Source organism: Hyperolius riggenbachi, chromosome 9, assembly GCF_040937935.1.
Source record: "Hyperolius riggenbachi isolate aHypRig1 chromosome 9, aHypRig1.pri, whole genome shotgun sequence".
Lineage (NCBI taxonomy): Eukaryota > Metazoa > Chordata > Amphibia > Anura > Hyperoliidae > Hyperolius > Hyperolius riggenbachi.
This window is the reverse complement of record NC_090654.1, coordinates 230,616,549-230,642,270: the sequence shown is the minus strand read 5'-3', so window position 1 is coordinate 230,642,270 and position 25,722 is coordinate 230,616,549. Positions and strand designations below refer to the sequence as shown.

Genomic DNA, 25,722 nt, shown 5'->3' with positions numbered 1-25,722 from the left:
TTTCCTTTGTAGAAAAAGAGTAAGAAATAAAGTTCTTCCACACTTTAAAGAAGCGTTTAGTCTTTTTTTCCATATTTTGTTGTGTTTCTAGTTTGTCTATATGCATCATATGTAGTAGTTCTTGTTTCACGTCCCATACAGATGGTATACTGTGATATATCCACTTGTTGTAAATGACTTTACGAGCAGCAATTATGACAATATGTGCTAAAGATGGTATAGACATTGTCCTTTGGCTTTCTCCTGGGGTGTTATAGTTGAATAGGCATAGTTGTGGGGACAGTTCTATTGTATATTTGCACAATTGTGCTATATATTTTTGGGTTTTTCCCCAAAAGCCTTTTATATGTGTGCATTCCCATAGGCAGTGAAACATGTTAGCATTTTCTGATAAACATTTAGGGCAATGTGGATGGTAGCCTACTGGTGGGTTTTGATATTTGATATTAAATGCATACTTTGCTCTGTGTATCATTTTCAGATGGGATTCTCTCCATGTCTCGTCTATAATAAGAGAACGAAAAATGTTATTTCCTTCTAGGATTTTGTTATTTAGATCAGCATCTTGAATGTCTTTCGCCCACTGTTTAAAGTTGTGTTTAGCTAGTTTTTCTACAGATATATTCTCTATTTTCCTTTGAATATCGGAAAGCGACATCTTTAAGGTCAGTGGATTCAAGAATCTGTCAAAAGAGTTCGGATTCATGGCACCTTCCACCTTGCCCATTATGTTTGATATATAAGATTTAAGTTGTGCATAATACAGGAAGTGGGATCTAGGGATATTATAAAGTGCTCTTAGTTCAGAAAATGTGAACCATCTTTTACTGCGGAAGGACCATATTTGTCCTAATTTTGTTATTCCTCTGTTTCCCATGCTATAAAGCCCGTATGTGTGATGCTGGGTGGAAAACCTGGGTGCCCCCATAGTGGCATATATTTTGTTAACTGGTATGGTTGATTATGTAATTTGCATATTTGTTTCCATGCTGCCCATGTGTCTAGTACCATTCTGCTTTGTTTTAATCTTTTGGGCAATTTTCTGTATGATGTATGCAGAATTGCCATTAGCGACCAAGGTTCTGTAAAGGCTTTCTCTAGAGTGAAGTTGGAGTAGACACTAGATTGTCTCTCCCAGTCTCTGATGTGTCGGAAGAGGCAAGCTAAGTTATAAGATCTAATATTAGGTAGTCCAAGCCCACCCCAATCTTTTGGTAGTTTAAGTTTAGCATATGCAATTCTTACTTTACGATTTTTCCTGAAAGTTTGCTGAGGGAAGTGAAACAATATGTTGGCTCATATATTTGGTTTCAGTAGCATGCAGGCTTCCTGGACACAAATGGGTCTAATTATTCTTCTTCACAATTTAGTAAGAAATCCTTCTTTACATTGTGGATTTTCGCTCTTACTGCTGGAGACGGTGGTTGTAAGATCTTGTCCACCAGAAACCCTATAGGACGTAGTATTTGCCTGGTCTAGCACAGACTGTGACCTTTTCTGCATGCAGATGTGTGTCCGTTCTCTAGTTGTGCCTGTCAGCTTTCTTCTCTCTGAAAAGTCAGCTGTCAGGGGAGAAATAGAGATGTGAGATTGCTTTCTGTTGTGTAACTCGATGCTGCCTCAGAAGGTGGGGAGGCAGTGCAGGATGGAGAGCGATTACCCTGTCGCTGCGGCTGTGTGTGAGCTGGAATGACGCAGGCCTCATTAGTCATTACTCCTGGGTCTGCTGAGAGGAGCACCATCAGGTGCGGCAGAAATGGAACAAGGAGAATTTCATGCCAGAGAGAGACGCGGCATAATTAAAATCTACGCATCTCTGACACAGGCAGCCTCCATTTTCAGGGCTGAGCCTTTATCCCTGAGAATGCTTTCTGACAAATCACTTGGTGCTAAAAACACGAGCCGGCCATGAGCAAAAAAACCTGTATATGAGAGATACATACATACAATAAAATGATCCTGTTTTACGGCTAATAGATAAAAAAAGATCGGTTGTACAGAAAAATTGAAATTTTTTTTTTAAATTTGTTTGAGAAATCTGATTGAATTTCCAATTTTCCTTTGATGAAAGATCGGGAGTGTTGGATTTTTCTGATCTCTTTCTCAAAGAATTGAATGGCGTAGGGTAGATTATCAATTTCTTGATTGTACAGACCCAAGTAATTTTTCATAGTTTTCAATCCTTTTTTTCTTTAATTGTAGAAAAATTACTAATGTTGTGTGTGTGTGTGTGTGTGTGTGTGTGTGTGTGTGTGTGTGTGTGTGTGTGTGTGTGTGTGTGTGTGTCTGTGTGTCTGTGTGTGTGTGTGTGGTACACTGGTCAGATTTTTAAAATGCTAAGGCTTATACACATGCAATGCAATTTCCTGTAAGATTGAGGGGTCGAAATAATAATTTGACGTGTCATATCTGCTTCTCGATAACAGGATGTATGTCTCTTTTTTTTACTATTGCACAAAATTGATCCTCTTATCGGGAGAAGATCGGACATGTCTGAAATTATTGTTTCGACCCGTCAATCAGACAGGAAATCGCATTGTGTGCAGCTAGCATTACAATCAGTCAGGAAAATTGAATGCAGTTGCTGCATTGAAAAAAGAGGAAAAAGATTTTGGTATTTGTGGCCACCTGTGTATGTGTGGCTGGACGTCTGTGGGTGTTCTGTGTTTTTTTTTTTTTTTTGTTTGTTTTTTTATTTTTATTAATTTTCCAATTTTAGACAACACAGTAGATGCTATGCACCCGCTCGCAGGCGGGGAAGCACCCGTAACATAAAACAAAAAAAACAACAAAAAAATAAATAAAGCAAAACAGTACAATACAGTAGGCATGGGACAGAGTGCCCCAGCAAGAGAACCATCCAGCCCTAACCCACCCACTCAGCCACCCTCCCTCCCTCCAGACAATTGTTCAGTAAAGCTGCCAATGTAGTACAGTTTTGGTACACAGTTAATATACGTGAAGCTCAGTTGGACTTTTTATTTTTTTCCCAGGACTTCCAAACATTTTTGAATTTCTGTGGGCATCCTCTGGCGGTGTATGCAGCTTTGTATAGAGGTATAGAATTGTTAGTGAGTGATTTACACTGTTGGATGGACGGTGGTTCAGGTGATTTCCAATTGAGGACAATGGCTTTCCTGTAATAGAAAAAATGTGAGACCAAGGAGTGTTCTTTGAGCCCTGCCACCTGCAAGTGAGGAAGTCAAGCCTAGGAGACACCAGTTAGGATGTGGTTGGACAGTAGTGTGGGAGATCTCTGAGACAAACTCGCAGACAAGGGCTCATAAGGGAGCTATTTTGGGACAGTTCCAAAAGATGTGGGAGAAATCTGCCTGAGGAAGATTGCAGCGCCAACAATTGCTGCTATTGGAGTCACCAAATTTGGCTAGCTTGGCAGGGGTTAAGTAAGCTCTGTGCAGGATTTTATATTGTATAAGTCTGTCCCTAGTGGCGATTAAATGTTGGAACGGGACAATCCATGCGTCCTCCCAGTCATTGTCACCCAGTGATGGAGATACATCAAGCCAAGAATCCTTATATACAGAGACATGAGGTTCAGTTATCAGGATTATGTTCTGGTGTATTGAGGATAGAGCTTTAGTCAAATGCTCATTAGATATTATATCTTCAATCTCTGTGATGCGGAGGAATATTTAGGATGAGCCAAACTGGGCTTGAAATGCGTGTCGCATTTGGATGAATCTGAAGAAGTGAGAATTGGGAGGTTGTGTGCTTCCTTCAGGTGATCGAAGGAAGCAAGAGTTCCAGAGTTAACAATATGGGAAAGGAGACTGACCCCTTTTTTAATCCAAATTATTGGGTTGGGTGTAGTGTAAAAGTTTTTAAGAGTAGGGTTATTCCAGAAGGGGGTTCTTGACGACATTGTTGAAGAATTAGACGATTTCCAGACCTGCACCAAGTTCTGTGTTTTTGCATCCATACACTACGGAAGTGTAAAGGCGCTCTATCACTAAATTACTTTCATCTGTAGCAGACGTCTTTAGGCATTTTTGTGTCCCCATACTCCTGCGCCGCGGGCTCAGTGCCAGCGTTCTAGTTTACTTGAAATGTGCAAATATAGTAATTCCAAGTTGACATAGAAGTTTACAGATGTAACTGCAAATCTATGCAGCTGGAAGTTGGACCAAAGAAATGTTTTCACTGCAAGACGGGTTTCGTGCATTTTACAATAGATTTTAATAATGATTAGCCTAAACCTTTAGATTATAAAATCACAAGGGCAGGGCTGTCTCACCCTTTAGTGTGTTGAAATTCATTGTACATTTTATTCATATTACTTTTATCACTGTAATTACCAATTCTGTATTTTGCATGGGTTCTGTTTTTTGTCACCAATTCTATTTTTTGTATGTGTATACCATTTGTCTGTATTATCTACCCCATGTTTGTTCTTCATTTGTACAGCACCACGGAATATGTTGGCGCTTTATAAATCAATAACAATAATGATAATAATTATATATCATAATAAATTAGCATAATTCTCAATCATTGCAAATGAGTAGCATAAGTTGTTCACTACACAATATATGAAAGGAGTTTGTATTTCTTCCTGTGTTTTCTCTAAGTAGACCTATTTCCTCCCACATCTTAAATCTTACAGTTTAGGTTAATTGGCTACCTCCTAAGAAATTGACCTAAGACCATGGAAAAAGTTTATTTGTGGATATGCAAGTATGACAAAGGTGGCCATGCACTATGCACAATTTTTATTCAATCCAACATCCATGTAGTATAACATATATAACACGGATAGATTCACTGTGAGTTGGATACATTTTTTAGGTAGTCTCTTATACTACATAAAACTGGTAAGATTGGTGATTCATTGTACAGTCAGATTGCATGGTGCAGCCTTTCTCGGCCTTTTTAGAGTCAAGGAACCCCCTACAACATTTTGGGCATGAAATGTAACAATTCCAAGGCCGGATTTGTACTTTCTAGCACCCAAGGCCCCTTGTCACCAGCCCTCCAACCCCCAACCCCTAGCAGAGCAGCAGTCACGCACCAGCAATAAACTAATAAGGAGGTACTGCCAACAATAATCTCTTCCAGCATATCAAAATTAGAGATAAGTGGCAGGGATGGAGGAGGGCACTTTCACATCAATGTCAGGTACAAAGTTTAAAGGCATAATGAGAACCCATTATCTGAAAAATGCAGCATAAATATACAGCACTTTACCATTGTGCATAGAAGTCAGCACAATGTGGCCAGGCTGACTTAGGTGATGTTTCTGCACGGACAGCATTAGTAGTGCACACTGGAAAAAAAAAAATTTACCCGGTACCTTGCATCCGTTTTTTTCAAATGCACTCCTGGCTCTGGGCATTGGAGGGATGGAGACGGGTCTGTGAAGGAGAGGAGAAGGTGGATGCAGTGGTTACCTGGGATGCAGCAGGAGTCAGGGAGCCATCCCTTACACTGCTGTAGGCAGCTGAGAAAATGCCTCTACAGGAAGAGCAGCGCAGGGCTCGGCAATGCACCGTTGCTATCCCCGAGCAAAAGCAGCACAGCACTTAGCGCTGCAGCAAGCTCCAGATCAAACGAACCGGAAGGCACGTAAACAGCCCAATAGGAGGGTGATACGCTGTGCATTGGATTCATCCGCCAGATGCATCAACAACAATATATTGGTAGGTGAACAGAGGCGCCAGAAGGATAAAAGTACATAAAATTTTTAAAAAAATTGCTGGGAGGAAGTGGTGGACTCGCCTCCGTTAAAGCAGACACCAAGGACTGTAAATGTATAGATATACACATTTATTGAAAATACCCCAACGATGCAACGCGTTTCGCGGACACAGCCCACTTCTTCAGGCAATAAGCACAGAGGTGCTCTGCTTGCTATAACTGAATTGCTGTTGTTTATCCCCTGCTTATTGCCTGAAGAAGTGGGCTGTGCCCGCGAAACGCGTTGCATCGTTGGGGTATTTTCAATAAATGTGTATATCTATACATTTACAGTTCTTGGTGTCTGCTTTAACGGAGGCGAGTCCACCACTTCCTCCCAGCAATTTTTTAAAAATGTTATGTACTTTTATCCTTCTGGCGCCTCTGTTCACCTACCAATATATTTGAGTCCACCCCAGGTGGAGGGGTGATCTACCCCCTTTCTTCCTATCTACAGAGAGCGACTTCTTAATCCTGAGTGAGGACAGGTCTAATCTCCTCGCCTGCCTAATGAGTGGTTACCTAGGTGGTAACCCGTGTTTGTGAGTATTACCATCTCACTGTTTCATTTATCCAATCAATTTTGACATACTACACCATATTGGGCTCTCGATTTCTCTTCAACTTTAGCATCAACAACAATGGTACTACTTTGACCCACTAAAAAGGGGGAAGCAGGACCTTTTTGTCCTGCAGAATGGCAAAATGCTATGGAACCCTAGGGGTCCGCGGAACCCTGGTTGAGAATGGCTGGCATAGTGTGTGGCCACCTTAGAATGTAATGGCAATCCAAACTGTCTTCACTGCAACAGCTGAGTCTGCTTTTACAGCGGACCTGAACTCAGTACTTCCTGTCTGCTCTAAAAGATAAGTCACAGCATGATGACCTTTATGGAAAAAAAGATTTCTTCATTGCAATTTATGGAAATCCTAAAAAAAACAAACCTGAAGTTTTACTTGGTTTAACTTTTGCAAAAGGCACTGAAAAGGTTAAAGGACACCTAAAGTGAGGGGGATATGAAGACTGACATACTTATATCCTTTTGAACAATACAGATTGCCTGGCTGTCCTGCTGAGCCTGGGTTTCTAATACTCTTAGCCATAGACACTGAACAAGCATACAAATCAGTTTGTATGCTTGTTTTGGATGTGTGATTCAGACACTACTGCAGCCAAATAGATCAGCAGGCACTGGTATTGTTTAAAAGGAAAAAAAATTATGTCCGCCACCATATCACTCTCAGTTAAGGTGTTCTTTAAGCCTCAGTGTTTACTATACAGTGAGCTGCCTTGGCAGAGCTCTTCTGCAGTCTATTCACAGTTCCTGATAAGAACTAATTAGACAGGTTTATCTGCCTAAATGAACGAGTGTGCAAAAGTCTGGGTCTACTTCAGTTCAGTAATCTTTAAGGACAATTCTCTCCTATCTATGGCAACCAATAATGCCGAAGTGTATCCAATATATGCTATATGGTAACCTGTAAATAAATAGGGGTGGCATCAGTCTGTTACAGACCCCTTTTATTTCATTTTGATGTGTGGCACAAATTTTGGAGAACTTCATCAGTAGGTCCCAGACCTGAGAGCCAGGCTGCCATGGACCATGTAGATAGCCCAGCAATGACCAATACACCCATGAATGTGCCAGCCACCTTCCTCTCTCATCCGAGAACCTAATGCCAAACCACTGGATACGGATATGAGATTGATTGTTTTTTATATCTTAGCAAGTCCACAGTTATGGGCCGTAGCTATCATGAGATTTTCCCAACAATTTTCCCGTTGATTTGTGATTTTTTTTTTTGAGTGACGAGCAGAGTTTTTTCCGCGATCTTGCGATTGGGTACAGGCCCACGATCACACGAACGACGTTTAGCGATCCACACCGATAAGGACCTTCTCGGTGGATAAGATCTTTAAGATCGCCAATTACTCTGCACCTCTTACATTTCCCCCCCCCCCCCCCCCCCCCCCATGTACTGTGTAGGTTCCTTGCAGTGTTCATTCAGCAGGATGTTTATTGTACAGAGTGGCATACACATTACAAATAATAGATCAGATATGGTCACAACATAGCTAGCATTTAATATAGAAAAATCAAGTCAAATATTTAAATGAGTGCTATAATAGAGACACTGAAGCGAAAAAAAATATATGATGATTTGTATGGGTATTACAGCTGAGAAATAAAACATTAGGAGCAGAGTCATAAGTCTAATATTGTTTCCAGTACAGGAAGAGTTAAGAAACTCCAGTTGTTATCTATGCAGAAGAGTCATTGAGCTCCACGACTTTCAAAGTCGCAGAGAGCTCTGTCTTCTGAAGCTTCTTATCTCAAGTGTCAGTCATTGTATTTTATTTTTCTCTGCAGAGGACAGGTCAAAAGTTTGCTAGCCTGCTATGTAAAATCATTTAGAATGCTGAGTAGTGTTTAAAATGCAAATATTAGAGAATGATTCAATGTTATAAAAAAAACAAAACAAAAACTAAAAATATATGAAAATATTTTCTTTGCTGCTCATGTTCTATTAATTATCCGTACTACACAAACCATTCATTAGATCATAATTTTTTTTCAGTGTCTCTTTAAAAGGTTGCTGAAAAATTATTGTTAAGCCAGGGTTAGTGTACATATGGAAATGTGTGGAGGGTTCTTTTTATTTGGGGAAGGGAGGGGTCCGTATTGAAAAACTCAAGTCTGTGTTGAGCTCCAGAAAACGGGCCCTTTATGATATTCATTGATGTGCTCTTGGCCTGTCTTCATCACAGGGATTACAGAATGAAATGTGCAGGAAACCTGCTGCTATTCTAAAGCCATTATTGATCTCTTCTCAGTGATCTTGGCTGTTTCTGGTGTTTAACTGGATACTGCAGCTTAATCCTACTCTTCTGATCCCTGGCTGAATCAAACGTCTGGTACTAAATAAGGTATTAACACAGCTATATGAAGTAAGGATCCTGAAGAGCATATTTAAAGTTCAACCTGCTGCTTCTTTCACTAAAAGGACTAAAACTCTGCCCTTAGAGCATACTTAAAACACACATGAACTGACCTTGTAAGTCCTAGGCAGGGAACACACTAGCTGCGATTGAGCGCATTTTGCCACGGGCAGAAAAAACGTACACGATTGTACAGGTTTCTGAAGTCATTTGCCTTGCTCGGGAAACGCACGTTATGACCATTAGAATTTTGCATTTGTGATTTTCTGTGCTTTTTTTAAATTGCACAGCTTTCCGCTTTTTGATGCAAGACTCACGCATTTGCAATTACAGTATGTGGCATCGCAAACAAAAGCACCCATCCAACACGACAAAACGTTTGCGGAAACCATGATCACAAAAAGAAATGCACTGCTGACAGAAACCTGAGAATTGTAGAGAAAAATGGCCCTGCAAGTGTGTTCTCTATCTTAAACTAGAATACCGGTAGGTATGTGTCTTTAATAATAAGAATGCGCACCCATAAACTAGACTATATGACGCATCCAAGAACAGCCTAAAATAAGTCTATGGGAGCTTAGACTGGCCAGAACTAAGCAGCAGTGTGGTGGGAGGAGGCTGCTTATCATACTTCTCCGTGGTTAAACATTTACAAAGTAGATTGAATGGTTTGTGGTCTCTGCTCAATGGAAGCCTAATAAGTGTTCCAGAGTTAAAATACATGAACTATTAACCTTTTTTCTATCTCTCCCCGCCCTTATTCCCACATGGTACAGTCAAGACAGAAGCTGTCACTTGCATGCCTGAAACTTAATTCTTTCAGGCAGCAAAATAAAAAAAGAAAAACAGCCCGGTTATAAATATGTTTTACCTGCAAGAACCCCTCTCGCATAAGACTTGCTGGCCTGCAAAATAACTGAAGGCTGCTGTCTGAAACTCTCCTTGCTCGTTAGCCTAATTGCTGGGCACTTTTATTTGACCTACAGAGGTGAGGTGTCTCTCGCAGAAAACATCCTTTTATAGTGTTCAATAAAACATTGCTTCTGCTAAATTGCAGATTGTCTTTGGTGGTAAGCCAACACTTGTCTGCATTTTTTAAACTGGGCTTAAATATTTTATATCCTCCTTGGCACTTCCAGTTATTTCTATGTTATCAGTTGAAAAGGGCGCCTGAGCCATCTGGGTAAAAGGGTGCCGCCATAGACTGCAATGTTATTTACTGCAAATCTCGGCTATAAGGTGGTGAATAGGGCACCTGAGTTTTTTTTTTTCCTCGACTACGAAAGGGCACCAGATATAGGTACGATTTTTTTTTTTGGCTATAAAAGGGCATTGGATATAGCCAAGTTTTTTTTTTTGGGGGGGGGGGGGTTTATAAAAGGGCACTAGATATAGCCAAGTTTTTGTTTTTCTTTCCCAGATATTAACCTCCTTGCCGGTTATCCCGGGGTAACCTGCGCAGGCGGATTTATCAGGCCCCACTGGGCCGATTTGCATAAATTTTTTTTTTATTGCACGCAGCTAGCACTTTTCTATCTGCGTGCATATTACGATCGCCGCCGATTCGCAGCTACCCGCCGCCCCGCCCCCCCCCCCCCTCCAGACTCCTTGCGCAGCCTGGCCAATCAGTGCCAGGCAGCGCTGAGGGGTGGATCGGGATTCCCTCTGACGTCCATGACGTCGGTGACGTCATCCCGCGCCGTCGCCATGGCGACCGGGGAAGCCCAGCAGTAAATCCCGTTCTGAACGGGATTTCCTGCTTACTCTGATCGGAGTGGGTGGGGGGATGCCGCTGCTCAGCGGCTATTATGTAGCGAGCCCTAGGCTCGCTACATGATTTAAATTTTTTTTTTTTTTAAAAAAAAGTGCTGTACTGCCCCCTTAATGCGGGAATTGGACCGGCAAGGGGGTTAAAGAGAAACTCCGACTTTATCCCAATCAGTAGCGGATACCCCCTTTTACATGAGAAATCTATTCCTTTTCACATACAGACCATCAGGGGGCGCTGTATGACTGATATTGTGGTGAAACCCCTCCCACAAGAAGCTCTGAGTACCGCGGTACTTCTGGCAGTTTCCTGTCTGTGAACCTTGTTGCATTGTGGGAAATGGCTGTTTACAGCTGTTTCCAACTGCCAAAACAGCAAGCAGCAGCTACATCACCTGCCAGCAGTAAAAATGTTACCATGTGATAAATGTCAGAATGTGAATCAGGGATTTAAAAGATTTTACAATGGGCAAACACTGACGAAATCATTTATACATAATTATTGTAAAAATGAAGCACTTTTTTATTACATTATTTTGACTGGAGTTCCTCTTTAAAGGGCACTGGATATAGCTGAGAATTTTATGTGGCTATATAAATTCAGCTAGAAGATTGGTTACATCAGCTTCTGTACCTTTAAGACTACTGTTATGAGCGCTAACATTGGCTATTTCTTTGTATCCGGAGCTGTAGTAGGGGAGCGCAACATGTTTTTTCACTAAATTCTTCAGATTGTTGAAACAAATCACTCAAATTTTAAGCCCAGTTAGCCTGTGCGGAATTGATATGCCTGCAATGTTGCATGCCCATATCCACTGACCTTTACAATGCCCTTGATCATTGAATGTCTGCTTCTCTATCACATTGTACAGCAGAAGCTAATGAATGGATCAGCTTATGTATGACTTTAAAGGGAAGGTCCAAGCAAAATAAAAAAATGAGTTTCACTTACCTGGGGCTTCTACCAGGCCCATGCAGCCATCCTGTGCCCTCGTAGTCACTCACTGCTGCTCCAGTCCCCCGCTGGCAGCTTGCCGACCTCGGAGGTCGCCGGGCCGCATTGCGTACGTTTTTACGCATTCCCACTAGTGCAGGAACATTAACACATACGTTTTTACGCATTACTGGTTCAATGCGTAAAAATTTACGCATTAAACCAGTAATGCGTAAAAACGTATGTGTTAATGTTCTTAACTAGCGGAAATGCGTAAAAACGTACGCAATGCGGCCCGCCGACCTCCGAGGTCGGAAAGCTGCCAGCGGGGGACTGGAGCAGCAGTGAGTGACTACGAGGGCACAGGATGGCTGCATGGGGCTGGTAGAAGCCCCAGGTAAGTGAAACTCATTTTTTTTATTTTGCTTGAACCTTCCCTTTAAGGCTGGTTTCACACATAAAGTGTGTGATACCTCACTCCACACAACAACACAAAAAACCACAAATGTATGACCCTGCAATAGAGTATGACAACAGGTTCATATTCATAGCGCCGCCCCTCGCCCAGTGGCACACTCCCTTCTGGACAGGAAGTATGTCACTGGGATTCCCAGGGTTCCTTGTTGGATCCAGGTTGTTCTGTGCAAGTGCGCGGCAGCACAGCTGCCACCCTTTTTAAAAGGTATGCGACACCCACTGACTTGACTTTACTTCCACCACTGCTGCATTGACAGAATAACACGCTGTTGTCTATGCGTTGGGGCGAGTGGCGGATCAGACACTTCTGGTGCACCACTGTGGGCTGCAATAAGTGTTCAAGTCTCCATAGCCTTGCATTGCCTTTGTGGCCCCTTGCGGCAGCAGAGAGGAATGCAACACAGGAATCCTAGTTAAGTGTGAAATGGGCCTAAGTACAAATGGGAAATAAACATTTTCTGGTGTTATAAATGAGTACAAATGGTTCCGGTGGTGTTCAACTGGGCGCTGGCAGAAGCTGAGAAACGGGGGCGGGGAATAGAACAAATGTATTCCCCCTACTGAGAACCTAATTTGTGCCTCTGTGGATGTCATTTGAGGTCCGGCTATTGCTGACACCTTAATTACAGTGATTCCCCCTCATTATAAAGTAGGCTTTCATGATCGCTGACCTTTTCTATGCGATCATGGAGATGAACAGTATTAAAGCGGGCCTGAACTCAGAACTTCTTTTCAGCAGTAAAAGATAAGTAACAGCATAATAACCTTTAAAAAAAAATTCTTTGTTACAGCTGATACAAATCCTGCAATACATCTGCAGTATGTCTATTTCCTGCTTTCAAGGAAGCAGACATAGGGTTAACATCTTGTGTTTACAAATTAGCTGCTCTACTGAGGCAGCCAGCTGACACAGATGAGTGATCAAATGACACTTGTGATTATTCAAAGATGAATTGGAATTAGACAGGTTAAACTCTCGAAATACATAGAGGGTGCATTTCTATATGTTTTCCTTCTGTTCTGTGCAGGAGATCAGTTCAATTTAAAGAAAACCTGTAACTAAAAAAAGTTCCCCTGGGGGGTACTCAACTCAGTGGGGGAAGCTTCCAGATCCTATCGAGGCTTCCCCAGTCCTCCTGTGTCCCACCGCGGTCTCGCTGTGCCCCTCCTAACAGTGGGGATGTAAATATTTACCTTCCCAGCTCCAGAGCAGGCGCAGTCTCGGCTCTCCGCTCGGAGATAGGCTGAAATAGCCGATCGCTGTCTCCTGCGCCTGCATAGTAGAGCGGACCCGACAGAGATCGGCTATTTCCGCCTATCTCCGTGCTGAAAGCCGCAACAGCGCCACCCACTGCAACCAGGGAAGGTAAATATATCAAGCCTTGTCAGGGTTGTCCAGCCAGGGTTGCGGGACACTTTGGGGGAGCCAGCGCTGGACTGCCTGCAGCTACACGGGAGGGGGAAGCCTTATTGGGACCCTGAGGCTTTCCCCTCCTGACGTAAGTACCCCCCAGGGGGGGACTTTTTTTTTTTTTTTTTTATTACAGAGGAAGCCCACCATTTTCTTCTTACAGTGATCCCTTACAGTTCTGACAAGATTTTGTCAGAACTGAAATATACCAGTTGCTGTCAGTTACAACTGAATGTGCAGGGTAATAACCATGTTTCCCTATGGCTCAAGTGGGCGATACAACAGTTTAACAGTGTGCTGACCAGGAAGCTGTTATGGGGTAATGGCCATTTTCAAAATGGAGGACAGAGAATTCCATCGATTACAGTGGACAAGAAGGACGCAGGAGAGAAGGAGATTGATGAGTAGACTACATAGGAGGTAAGTATGACTTGTGTATGTTTATTTTGACTTTTTATTTTCAGTACAGGTTCTCTTTAAGGGAAATGCTTTACTTTGCCATGGACTTTGGTTGAGAGACAGTAGCATGGAAAATATAAATTCTTTAGTGCTAGTACATTTTTATTGATACTCTGGTGAGAGTACAGTCCTGTTTTTGTTTGTGCTTTAGGTTTCTGTAGGGAGAACAAATGCTTGTGATGCAAAGTCATCTGCCTGCTTTTTATAGTTTCTGAGATTGCCGTCAGAACCATTTTTTTGCAATTAAGCAGCCGTCATCCTGAGTCTTTACTATTGAGCGTTCCTGATGAGGCAGACTGCAGTCATGTATCTTGAAATCTATTCTCTGAGCCCTGGAATAGCAATAAAGCTCTACAGGAAGACAGGCATGCTGGGATTTTCTATGAGTCATGCAATCATCCCTATCCCATCTTTTCTGTATGCAAGGTAACATGATTCCAAAAATAATGGACATCACACGTCCTATCCAGCTTTGATAACTTTGATCGAATTTGCTGTGAAATCGTTGCACAAACGCTGACCAAACGATCAATTTCCGTCCGAAATCGATCGTTCACGCCGATCTGTCCGTGCGGAAGATTTCGATCGATCGCCGGCGGGTCGGGAGTGTGTTGATAGCGGCGTTCGAATGTCCGACCGACGCTAGCGGTAATACATTACGCGTGGCGGCAGCTCTACAGATCGTTAATCGGTTTCATAGTGAAATCTATTAAAAATCTGTTTGCAGTGTAGGCAGCCAATAGATCCCTCTTTGATCAGATTTGATCACAGTGGGATCTATCTACTGGTCGATCTGGTGGCAATCGACACCCCTTTGCTCACCAGTAGGATATCAGTCACCACTATAGCAGTAGCAGCCACTGATTACCATCTGCCACTATGCCAGCAGCAGTAGCAGCCACTGATTAGCAGCTGCCACTGTGTCAGTAGGACTATGCCTGCATGCTGAAAAGGACAACCTAACTGCACATGGTATATGGATTATTTCCCAAGGAAATGTCTTATTTGACAAAATGTCACAGACATAAGGCTGTAATGCGGCGGAGCGCTTCCTGGTTGGGGCAGGGCTAACCGCCGCAGCCCTGCCCCACGTGCGTCTGTCAGCGCGTATCTCCGCCTCTCCCCCGCCCCTCTCAGTCTTCCTTCATTGAGAGGGGCGGGGGAGAGGCGGCGATGCGCCGCTGACAGACGCGACTGGAGGCAGGGCTGCAGCCGTTAGCCCTGCCTCCAGGAGCGACCAAGTCTGCGACCAAGTGTCGCAGTGGGGGGTTTGGGGGTGTAGGGACCCCCGTTTAGCGGCGGTTTAGCAGGGGCACGTGGGGCACACGTGCCCCTGCTAACTATGATTTATTCTCGCTTCAGAGTCTCTTTAACCACTTGAGGACCTAGGGCTTTCTACCCCTTAAGGACCGGCCACTTTTTTTCCATTCAGACCACTGCAGCTTTCACGGTTTATTGCTCGCTCATACAACCTACCACCTAAATGAATTTTGGCTCCTTTTCTTGTCACTAATAAAGCTTTCTTTTGGTGCTATTTGATTGCTCCTGCGATTTTTACTTTTTATTATATTCATCAAAAAAGACATGAATTTTGGCAGAAAAATGATTTTTTTAACTTTCTGTGCTGACATTTTTCAAATAAAGTAAAATTTCTGTATACATGCAGCGCGAAAAATGTGGACAAACATGTTTTTGATAAAAAAAAACCCATTCAGTGTATATTTATTGGTTTGGGTAAAAGTTATAGCGTTTACAAACTATGGTGCAAAAAGTGAATTTTCCCATTTTCAAGCATCTCTGACTTTTCTGACCCCCTGTCATGTTTTATGAGGGGCTAGAATTCCAGGATAGTATAAATACCCCCCAAATGACCCCATTTTGGAAAGAAGACATCCCAAAGTATTCACTGAGAGGCATAGTGAGTTCATAGAAGATATTATTTTTTGTCACAAGTAAGCGGAAAATGACACTTTGTGAGAAAAAAAAAAAAAAAAAAGTTTCCATTTCTTCTAACTTGCGACAAAAAAAAATGAAATCTGCCACGGACTCACCATGCCCCTCTCTGAATACCTTGAAGGGTCTACTTTCCAAAATGGGATCATTTGTGGGGTGTGTTTACTGTCCTGACATTTTGGGGGGTGCTAAATTGTAAGCACCCCTGTAAAGCCTAAAGGTGCTCATTGGACTTTGGACCCCTTAGCGCAGTTAGGCTGCAAAAAAGTGCCACACATGTGGTATTGCCGTACTCAGGAGAAGTAGTATAATGTGTTTTGGGGTGTATTTTTACACATACCCATGCTGGGTGGGAGAAATATCTCTGTAAATGACAATTTGTTAATTTTTTTTACACACAATTGTCCATTTACAGAGATATTTCTCCCACTCAGCATGGGTATGTGTAAAAATACACCACAAAACACATTATACTACTTCTCCTGAGTACGGCGATACCACATGTGTGGCACTTTTTTGCACCCTAACTGCGCTAAAGGGCCCAAAGTCCAATGAGTACCTTTAGGATTTCACAGGTCATTTTGAGAAATTTCGTTTCAAGACTACTACTCACGGTTTAGGGCCCCTAAAATGCCAGGGCAGTATAGGAACCCCACAAATGACCCCATTTTAGAAAGAAGACACCCCAAGGTATTCCGTTAGTAGTATGGCGAGTTCATAGAAGATTTTATTTTTTGTCACAAGTTAGTGGAAAATGACACTTTGTGAAAAAACACAATTAAAATCAATTTCCGCTAACTTTTGACAAAAAATAAAATCTTCTATGAACTCACCATACTCCTAACGGAATACCTTGGGGTGTCTTCTTTCTAAAATGGGGTCATTTGTGGGGTTCCTATACTGCCCTGGCATTTTAGGGGCCCTAAACCGTGAGGAGTAGTCTCGAAACGAAATTTCTCAAAATGACCTGTGAAATCCTAAAGGTACTCATTGGACTTTGGGCCCTTTAGCGCAGTTAGGGTGCAAAAAAGTGCCACACATGTGGTATCGCCATACTCGGGAGAAGTAGTACAATGTGTTTTGGGGTGTATTTTTACACATACCCATGCTGGGTGGGAGAAATACCTCTGTAAATGGACAATTGTGTGTAAAAAAAATCAAAAGATTGTCATTTACAGAGGTATTTCTCCCACCCAGCATGGGTATGTGTAAAAATACACCCCAAAACACATTGTACTACTTCTCCCGAGTACGGCGATACCACATGTGTGGCACTTTTTTGCACCCTAACTGCACTAAGGGGCCCAAAGTCCAATGAGTACCTTTAGGATTTCACAGGTCATTTTTGTTTCAAGACTACTCCTCACGGTTTAGGGCCCCTAAAATGCCAGGGCAGTATAGGAACCCCACTAATGACCCCATTTTAGAAAGAAGACACCCCAAGGTATTCCGTTAGGAGTATGGTGAGTTCATAGAAGTTTTTATTTTTTTGTCACAAGTTAGCGGAAATTGATTTTAATAGTTTTTTTTCACAAAGTGTCATTTTCCGCTAACTTGTGACAAAAAATAAAATCTTCTATGAACTCACCATACTCCGTACGGAATACCTTTGGGTGTCTTCTTTCTAGAATGGGGTCATTTGTGGGGTTCCTATACTGCCCTGGCATTTTAGGGGCCCTAAACCGTGAGGAGTAGTCTTGAAACCAAATGTCGCAAAATGACCTGTGAAATCCTAAAGGTACTCATTGGACTTTGGGCCCCTTAGCGTACTTAGGGTGTAAAAAAGTGCCACACATGTGGTACCGCTGTACTCAGGAGAAGTAGTATAATGCGTTTTGGGGTGTATTTTTACACATACCCATGCTAAGTGGGAGAAATATCTCTGTAAATGACAATTGTTTGATTTTTTTACACACAATTGTCCATTTACATAGAAATTTCTCCCACCCAGCATGGGTATGTGTAAAAATACACCCCAAAACACATTATACTACTTTTCCTGAGTACGGCGGTACCACATGTGTGACACTTTTTTGCAGCCTAGGTGCGCTAAGGGGCCCAACGTCCTATTCACAGGTCATTTTGAAGCATTTGTTTTCTAGACTACTCCTCGCGGTTTAGGGCCCCTAAAATGCCAGGGCAGTATAGGAACCCCACAAGTGACCCCATTTTAGAAAGAAGACACCCCAAGGTATTCCGTTAGGTGTATGGTGAGTTCATAGAAGATTTTATTTTTTGTCACAAGTTAGTGAAAAATGACACTTTGTGAAAAAAACCAATAAAAATCAATTTCCGCTAACTTTTGACAAAAAATAAAATCTTCTATGAACTCGTCATACACCTAACATAATACCTTGGGGTGTCTTTTTTTTCTAAAATGGGGTCACTTGTGGGGTTCCTATACCGCCCTGGCATTTTACAGGCCCAAAACCGTGAGTAGTCTGGAAACCAAATGTCTCAAAATGACTGTTCAGGGGTATAAGCATCTGCAAATTTTGATGACAGGTGGTCTATGAGGGGGCGAATTTTGTGGAACCGGTCATAAGCAGGGTGGCCTTTTAGATGACAGGTTGTATTGGGCCTGATCTGATGGATAGGAGTGCTAGGGGGGTGACAGGAGGTGATTGATGGGTGTCTCAGGGGGTGGTTAGAGGGGAAAATAGATGCAATCCATGCACTGGGGAGGTGATCGGAAGGGGGTCTGAGGGTTTGGCCGAGTGATCAGGAGCCCACACGGGGCAAATTGGGGCCTGATCTGATGGGTAGGTGTGCTAGGGGGTGACAGGAGGTGATTGATGGGTGTCTCAAGGTGTGATTAGAGGGGGGAATAGATGCAAGCAATGCACTGGCGAGGTGATCAGGGCTGGGGTCTGAGGGCATTCTGAGGGTGTGGGCGGGTGATTGAGTGCCCTAGGGGCAGATAGGGGTCTAATCTGATAGGTAGCAGTGACAGGGGGTGATTGATGGGTAATTAGTGGGTGTTTAGGGTAGAGAATAGATGGAAACACTGCGCTTGGGTGGTGATCTGCGGATCTGCGGGCGATCTATTGGTGTGGGTGGGTGATCAGTTTGCCCGCAAGGGGCAGGTTAGGGGCTGATTGATGGGTGGCAGTGACAGCGGGTGATTGATGGGTGGCAGTGACAGGGGGTGATTGATGGGTGGCAGTGACAGTGGGTGATTGATGGGTGATTGATAGGTGATTGACAGGTAATCAGTGGGTTATTACAGGGGAGAACAGATGTAAATATTGCACTGGCGAATTGATAAGGGGGGGTCTGAGGGCAATCTGAGCGTGTAGGCGGGCGATTGGGTGCCCGCAAGGGGCAGATTAGGGTCTGATCTGATAGGTAACAGTGACAGGTGGTGATAGGGAGTGATTGATGGGTAATTAGTGGGTGTTTAGAGGAGAGAATAGATGGAAACACTGCGCTTGGGTGGTGATCTGATGTCGGATCTGCGGGCGATCTATTGGTGTGGGTGGGTAATCAGATTGCCCGCAAGGGGCAGGTTAGGGGCTGATTGTTGGGTGGCAGTGACAGGGGGTGATTGATGGGTGATAGGTGATTGGCAGGTGATTGACAGGTGATCAGTGGGTTATTACAGGGAAGGACAGATGTAATTAATGCACTGGCGAATTGATAAGGGGGGGAGGGGTCTGAGGGCAATCTGAGCGTGTGGGCGGGTGATTGGGTGCCCGCAAGGGGCAGATTAGGGTCTGATCTGATAGGTAACAGTGACAGGTGGTGATAGGGGGTGATTGATGGGTGATTGATGGGTAATTAGTGGGTGTTTAGAGAAGATAACAGATGTAAACGATACATTTGGGAGGTAATCTGACGGCGGGTTTGCGGGCGATCTAATGGTGTGGGTGGGTGATCAGATTGCCCGCAAGGGGCAGGTTAGGGGCTGATTGATGGGTGGCAGTGACAGGGGGTGACAGGGGGTGATTGATGGGTGATAGGTGATTGGCAGGTGATTGACAGGTGATCAGTGGGTTATTACAGGGAAGAACAGATGTAATTAATGCACTGGTGAATTGATAAGGGGGGGTCAGAGGGCAATCTGAGCGTGTGGGCGGGTGATTGGGTGCCCGCAAGGGGCAGATTAGGGTCTGATCTGATAGGTAAAAGTGACAGGTGGTGATAGGGGGTGATTGATGGGTGATTGATGGGTAATTAGTGGGTGTTTAGAGGAGAGAATAGATGTAAACAATGGATTTGGGAGGTGATCTGATGTCGGATCTGTGGGCGATCTATTGGTGTGGGGGGGGTGATCAGATTGCCCGCAAGGGGCAGGTTAGGGGCTGATTGATGGGTGGCAGTGACAGGGGGTGATTGACGGGTGGTTGACGGGTGATTGACGGGTGATTGGACAGGTGATTGACAGGTGATTGACAGGTGATCAGGGGGATAGATGCATACAGTAAACAGGGGGGGGTGGTCTGGGGGGGGGGTCTGGGGAGAATCTGAGGGGTGGGGGGTGATCAGGAGGGAGCAGGGAGCAGGGGGGGGATAAAAAAAAAATAGCGTTGACAGATAGTGACAGGGAGTGATTGATGGGTGATTAGGGGGGTGATTGGGTGCAAACAGGGGTCTGGGGGGTGGCCAGGGGGGGATCTGATGGGTGCTGTGGGCGATCTGGGGCAGGGGGGGGAGAAATCAGTGTGCTTGGGTGCAGACTAGGGTGGCTGCAGCCTGCCCTGGTGGTCCCTCGGACACTGGGACCACCAGGGCAGGAGGCAGCCTGTATAATACACTTTGTAAACATTACAAAGTGTATTATACACTTTGTATGCGGCGATCGCGGGGTTAACATGTTGCGGCGAGCGAGCGGTGACAGGCGCCGGCAGAGGATCGCGTCACTGATGACGCGATCGCTCCGCCCATGCCCTTAAATGGACCGCCGCCTCTGTGGGTGAGCCGGTCCTTAAGGGCTCCACTTCCCGGCCGCCTCTGTGCGTTAGGCGGTCGGGAAGTGGTTAACTGGAGGGCCAAGTTTGCCCATGCCTGATCTAACGTGTGCTGGACCTGGACAAAAGCCACTTCTGGTGTGGCAGTACAGGGAGTGCAGAATTATTAGGCAAATGAGTATTTTGACCACATCATCCTCTTTATGCATGTTGTCTTACTCCAAGCTGTATAGGCTCGAAAGCCTACTACCAATTAAGCATATTAGGTGATGTGCATCTCTGCAATGAGAAGGGGTGTGGTCTAATGACCTCAACACCCTATATCAGGTGTGCATGATTTATTAGGCAACTTCTTTCCTTTGGCAAAATGGGTCAAAAGAAGGACTTGACAGGCTCAGAAAAGTCAAAAATAGTGAGATATCTTGCAGAGGGATGCAGCACTCTTAAAATTGCAAAGCTTCTGAAGCGTGATCATCGAACAATCAAGCGTTTCATTCAAAATAGTCAACAGGGTCGCAAGAAGCGTGTGGAAAAACCAAGGCGCAAAATAACTGCCCATGAACTGAGAAAAGTCAAGCGTGCAGCTGCCAAGATGCCACCTGCCACCAGTTTGGCCATATTTCAGAGTTGCAACATCACTGGAGTGCCCAAAAGCACAAGGTGTGCAATACTCAGAGACATGGCCAAGGTAAGAAAGGCTGAAAGACGACCACCACTGAACAAGACACACAAGCTGAAACGTCAAGACTGGGCCAAGAAATATCTCCAGACTGATTTTTCTAAGGTTTTATGGACTGATGAAATAAGTGAGTCTTTTTTTTTTATCACAATCGTTTTATTGTTTTCAAAATTAGGTAAGCAAAACTTTACAGAACATATATGAAATATAAAACTGCAGTTAAATGTGGAATACATAAGGTACATCAAAGTCTGCAACAGCAGAAATTTAACATAAAATTAACGTGGGTGTCGGCGGCACAAAGCATCAATCACCGACACCTCAGAAAAGTCGACAAATAGCTAAAAATAAAACAGTATACTGATAGCCACCACACAGTCTTGGTGGCCCAATAGCTCTTGACTAAAGGTACCCTATATCTAGTAAAATTGTCTGGGGATGGTTAGGTTACTAGCTCATTCCGGAGATAGGTATACCCAGGCTCATATAGTTTCTTAGCTAAGAGCTGCAGGAATAGCTAGGGAAATGGGACAGAGCCATTTAAAGGAAAGAGGAAGCAGAAAGAAGAAGGAAAGAGAAGAAAGGAATTAGGAAAATAAGAACCATTCACTGCTCCGCAGCCCCCCCCCCCCCCCGCCCCAAAAGCATATGCGTGTTAGGTCAGACATTGGTAAGAGAAGCTGGTAGCCAGTGCGAATAATAGGTAAAATACAGTTTCCACACTTTTTCAAATTGTTGGAGGGAATCGTCTAGGATGGCTTTCATCTTCTCAAAACAGAGTGCATGGCTAAGTTTAGTTTTAAATGAGCTAAAGAGAAGTAAAGAAGTTTTCCAGGAGGCCGCTATCACTCTTTTTTAGCGGCTAGACATATGTGCATTAATAGTTTATGTTGGAATTTTGTAAGGTCTGGGGGCTTTATTCCCAGGAGGGCTACTTCTGGGAGCTTAGGTACTTGCGTTCGGATGGTGGTGTATATTACTTGGTAGACTCTGATCCAGATTCTGCGCACCCTAGGACAGGACCACCACACGTGTAGAAAGGTACCCCGTTGGCCGCATTCTCTAAAGCATAGCCCATTGCTTGTTGGGCAAAACTTCTCGATACGGTCTGGAGTCAGATACCATTGCGAGAGTACTTTATACTGGGTCTCCACTAGGGAAGAACTTATAGAAAGGCTGGGAGTATCCCTCCACACGTGCTGCAGGTCTTCTATATCAAAAGTATTGTTGAGATCTTTCTCCCACCTTAAGATATATTGTGGTTTAGACAGGTTTGCGGGCGAGATTGCGTTTCTGTATAGTAGTGAGATAAGGCCTGGGGAACCTGGGTTTGTAGCGCAAGCATGTTCAAAGCATGTTCTAGTAAGAAGCGATTTGCAAGATCTAATGTGTTTTTTAATGAAATGAGAGACCTGAAGGAAGCGAAAGAGCTCTATATTTGGTATTTGTTTATGTTCTTTGAGGGAGGAAAACGACTTAAGGGTCGTGTCATTTACTAAACTGTAGGTTGTTGTTAGACCGTTTAACCGCCACCATTTAAAGGCGGATGTACTAAGCAATCCGGGGCGAAAATCTGGATGTCCTAAAAATGACAAAAGCGGGAGATGGGGAGAGATAAGTTTATCCTTAAATTTAGTCTGGTTCCACACTCGTATGGAGTGTATTATTATTAGGTTCTTGATATTTCTGCACTGGGCGGGTGTGAGCCAGAGCAGGAAATGAGTGAGTCTTGATGGGCCAGATGGATGGGCCCGTGGCTGGATTGGTAAAGGGCAGAGAGCTCCAGTCCGACTCAGACGCCAGCAAGGTGGAGGTGGAGTACTGGTTTGGGCTGGTATCATCAAAGATGAGCTTGTGGGGCCTTTTTGGGTTGAGGATGGAGTCAAGCTCAACTCCCAGTTCTACTGCCAGTTTCTGGAAGACACCTTCTTAAAGCAGTGGTACAGGAAGAAGTCTGCATCCTTCAAGAAAAACATGATTTTCATGCAGGACAATGCTCCATCACACACGTCCAAGTACTCCACAGCGTGGCCGGCAAGAAAGGGTATTAAAGAAGAAAAACTAATGACATGGGCTCCTTGTTCACCAGATCTGAACCCCATTGAGAACCTGTGGTCCATCATAAAATGTGAGATTTACAAGGAGGGAAAACAGTACACCTCTCTGAACAGTGTCTGGGAGGCTGTGGTTGCTGCTGCATGCAATGTTGATGGTGAACAGATCAAAACACTGACAGAATCCATGGATGGCAGGCTTTTGAGTGTCCTTGCAAAGAAAGGTGGCTATATTGGTCACTGATTTGTTTTGGTTTTGTTTTTGAATGTCAGAAATGCATATTTGTGAATGTTGAGATGTTATATTGGTTTCACTGGTAAAAATAAATAATTGAAATGGGTATATATTTGTTTTTTGTTAAGTTGCCTAATAATTATGCACAGTAATAGTCACCTGCACACACAGATATTCCCCTAAAATAGCTAAAACTAAAAACAAACTAATAACTACTTTCAAAAATATTCAGCTTTGATATTAATGAGTTTTTTGGGTTCATTGAGAACATGGTTGTAGTTCAATAATACAATTATTCCTCAAAAATACAACTTGCCTAATAATTCTGCACTCCCTGTATATTCTTCTTAAATAGGAGCTGGACTAAGCACCATCTACATTAAACAAGTCTTATTTAATGATCCTAGGATCTTTATGAATAACACTTTGTATGAAAATAAAACCTAGGGGCACATTTTATAAAGGTGTGAAATAAAATGTTGCACCTATACTGAAAACACAGCAGCAGATACTATTTATAAAGGTGTGAATTGTCTCTTTATGTGTCATTTCACAAGAATTGTTTTTGAAGTCGGACGTCTGTTCATTATGCATTGATGATACTAGTATTGTTCACTAATCAAGTTGTTGGAGGAGTTCTGCCCCCTTCTGTCTGGTAGAGGTCATTATTTTGTCACATGGGGAGCAGGTGGGGTGCTGAGAAGGACCAGACAAGTCTGGTGCACTGAAGAACAGGGGAAGGCACCTAGAGAGAAAATTATTTATAGCAGCAAAGTATGCATCTTTTAACCACTTCTCTACCCTGGTCATTTTCACAGTTCAGCTCAGCTCTGATTACTTTGGCAATAACTTTATAAATAATTATCACAACTAAATTATCTATATATTGTTTTATTCAGGACAAATTAGCCTTTTTTTGTGACTGATATTTGTTTTTATTAATGACCTTATTTTCTATGTATTTTAAAAGGAAAATAAGGAAAAAAGTGAAAAAAATACACAATTTCTCCACTTTCATGCATTATAGCTTTAATGTAAATAGCTTTTATTGTACATTAAACCCACACATTTTATTTGTCTATCTCTCTTGTTTATTTAAACAGTTCATTTGTTTTATGTATGAATTCGTAACAGATTGTGTATACCTTAGTCTCTTGTTACATCTGTCTGCTCCTAGAATGTTTGTTTGTTTTACACTTGTTTGCACATTATTCCTGCCATTGAATTCTCTGGGATGAAGAAAGGGGTTTGCTGTCTTTCCTTTACAACTGTGTAGCATTGTTATCAGTTCAGCGATAAATAAACCGTGTTATCTAGGAATTTTTTTAGGGAGGGGAGTGCAGAGATTTATTTTTAAGTCATGGGACAGGAAGTGGTTAATGTGTAAAACCATCCCTTCACAGCCCTTTATTCCCTGTGATATACTGTATGTGCAATGGAAACACTGAGTGCATACAGTAGATTCACTGTATAAAAACACTTTGCATCTACCGGTTCTGGGAACAGTAAGTTAATATTTACAAATATACGCAGAATGAAGAGGGGCTAGGAACAAACCTCTCTCTTCCCAGGATGTCTGACCCTGGACTCTATATTGGTTTGGCCTACTTTCCAGGAGAGGAGAAAAATGTTGTAATTGTGTTAGGTAAACTTAACAGCGATTTAAAACTAATCTGCTTTTGGAGTTGTCCATTAAACATTAACTGCATGCAGTGTTTAATCTCTGTTACCTGTGACTAAGTCACCCTAGTAATACATTACTGTTTGCTCTCTTTGTTAGGAAAAGATCATGTATGTCGCTTCATAGGATGTGGGAGGAATGATCGGTTTAACTATGTGGTCATGCAGTTACAGGTCAGTATGGCATGGTGCATTCCACTGTTATTTCCTTCGGAAGAAGAAAAACCTTCAGCAGTTCTGGTTTACTTTATTTATGAGTTTAAAAAAGATCTTGAAAAGAAACTTAGAGAGACCTTACAGTATTTAACTTAAAGGATACATCCAGGCTAAATCAAAATCCACTTACCTAGGGCTTCGTCCAGCCCCTGGCAGTCGTCCTGTGCCCTTGCCGTGGCTCCCGGTGTCCTCCCCTGCAGAAGCCGACTTTGCCGGGTCAGGTTCTTGTGCGCTTCACTGCGCGGGTCACGTGCTCTGGCTGACGTCGTCCAGTCTGTACTGCGCAGGCGCAGTAGTTCTGCACCTGCGCAG

At 43.2% G+C, this 25,722-nt stretch overlaps 1 protein-coding gene across 4 annotated transcripts in view; it reads left to right on the top strand.

The window, feature by feature from the left end:
- Window positions 1-25,722, top strand: part of TTBK2 (tau tubulin kinase 2) — a 214,666-nt gene that overhangs the window by 111,158 nt on the left and 77,786 nt on the right. For all 4 annotated transcript variants that reach the window (XM_068254143.1, XM_068254140.1, XM_068254141.1 and 1 more), the window contains exon 4: window positions 25,295-25,368. In XM_068254143.1, coding sequence (XP_068110244.1) covers window positions 25,295-25,368 — 74 coding nt within the window. The remainder of the gene's footprint in view (window positions 1-25,294; window positions 25,369-25,722) is intronic.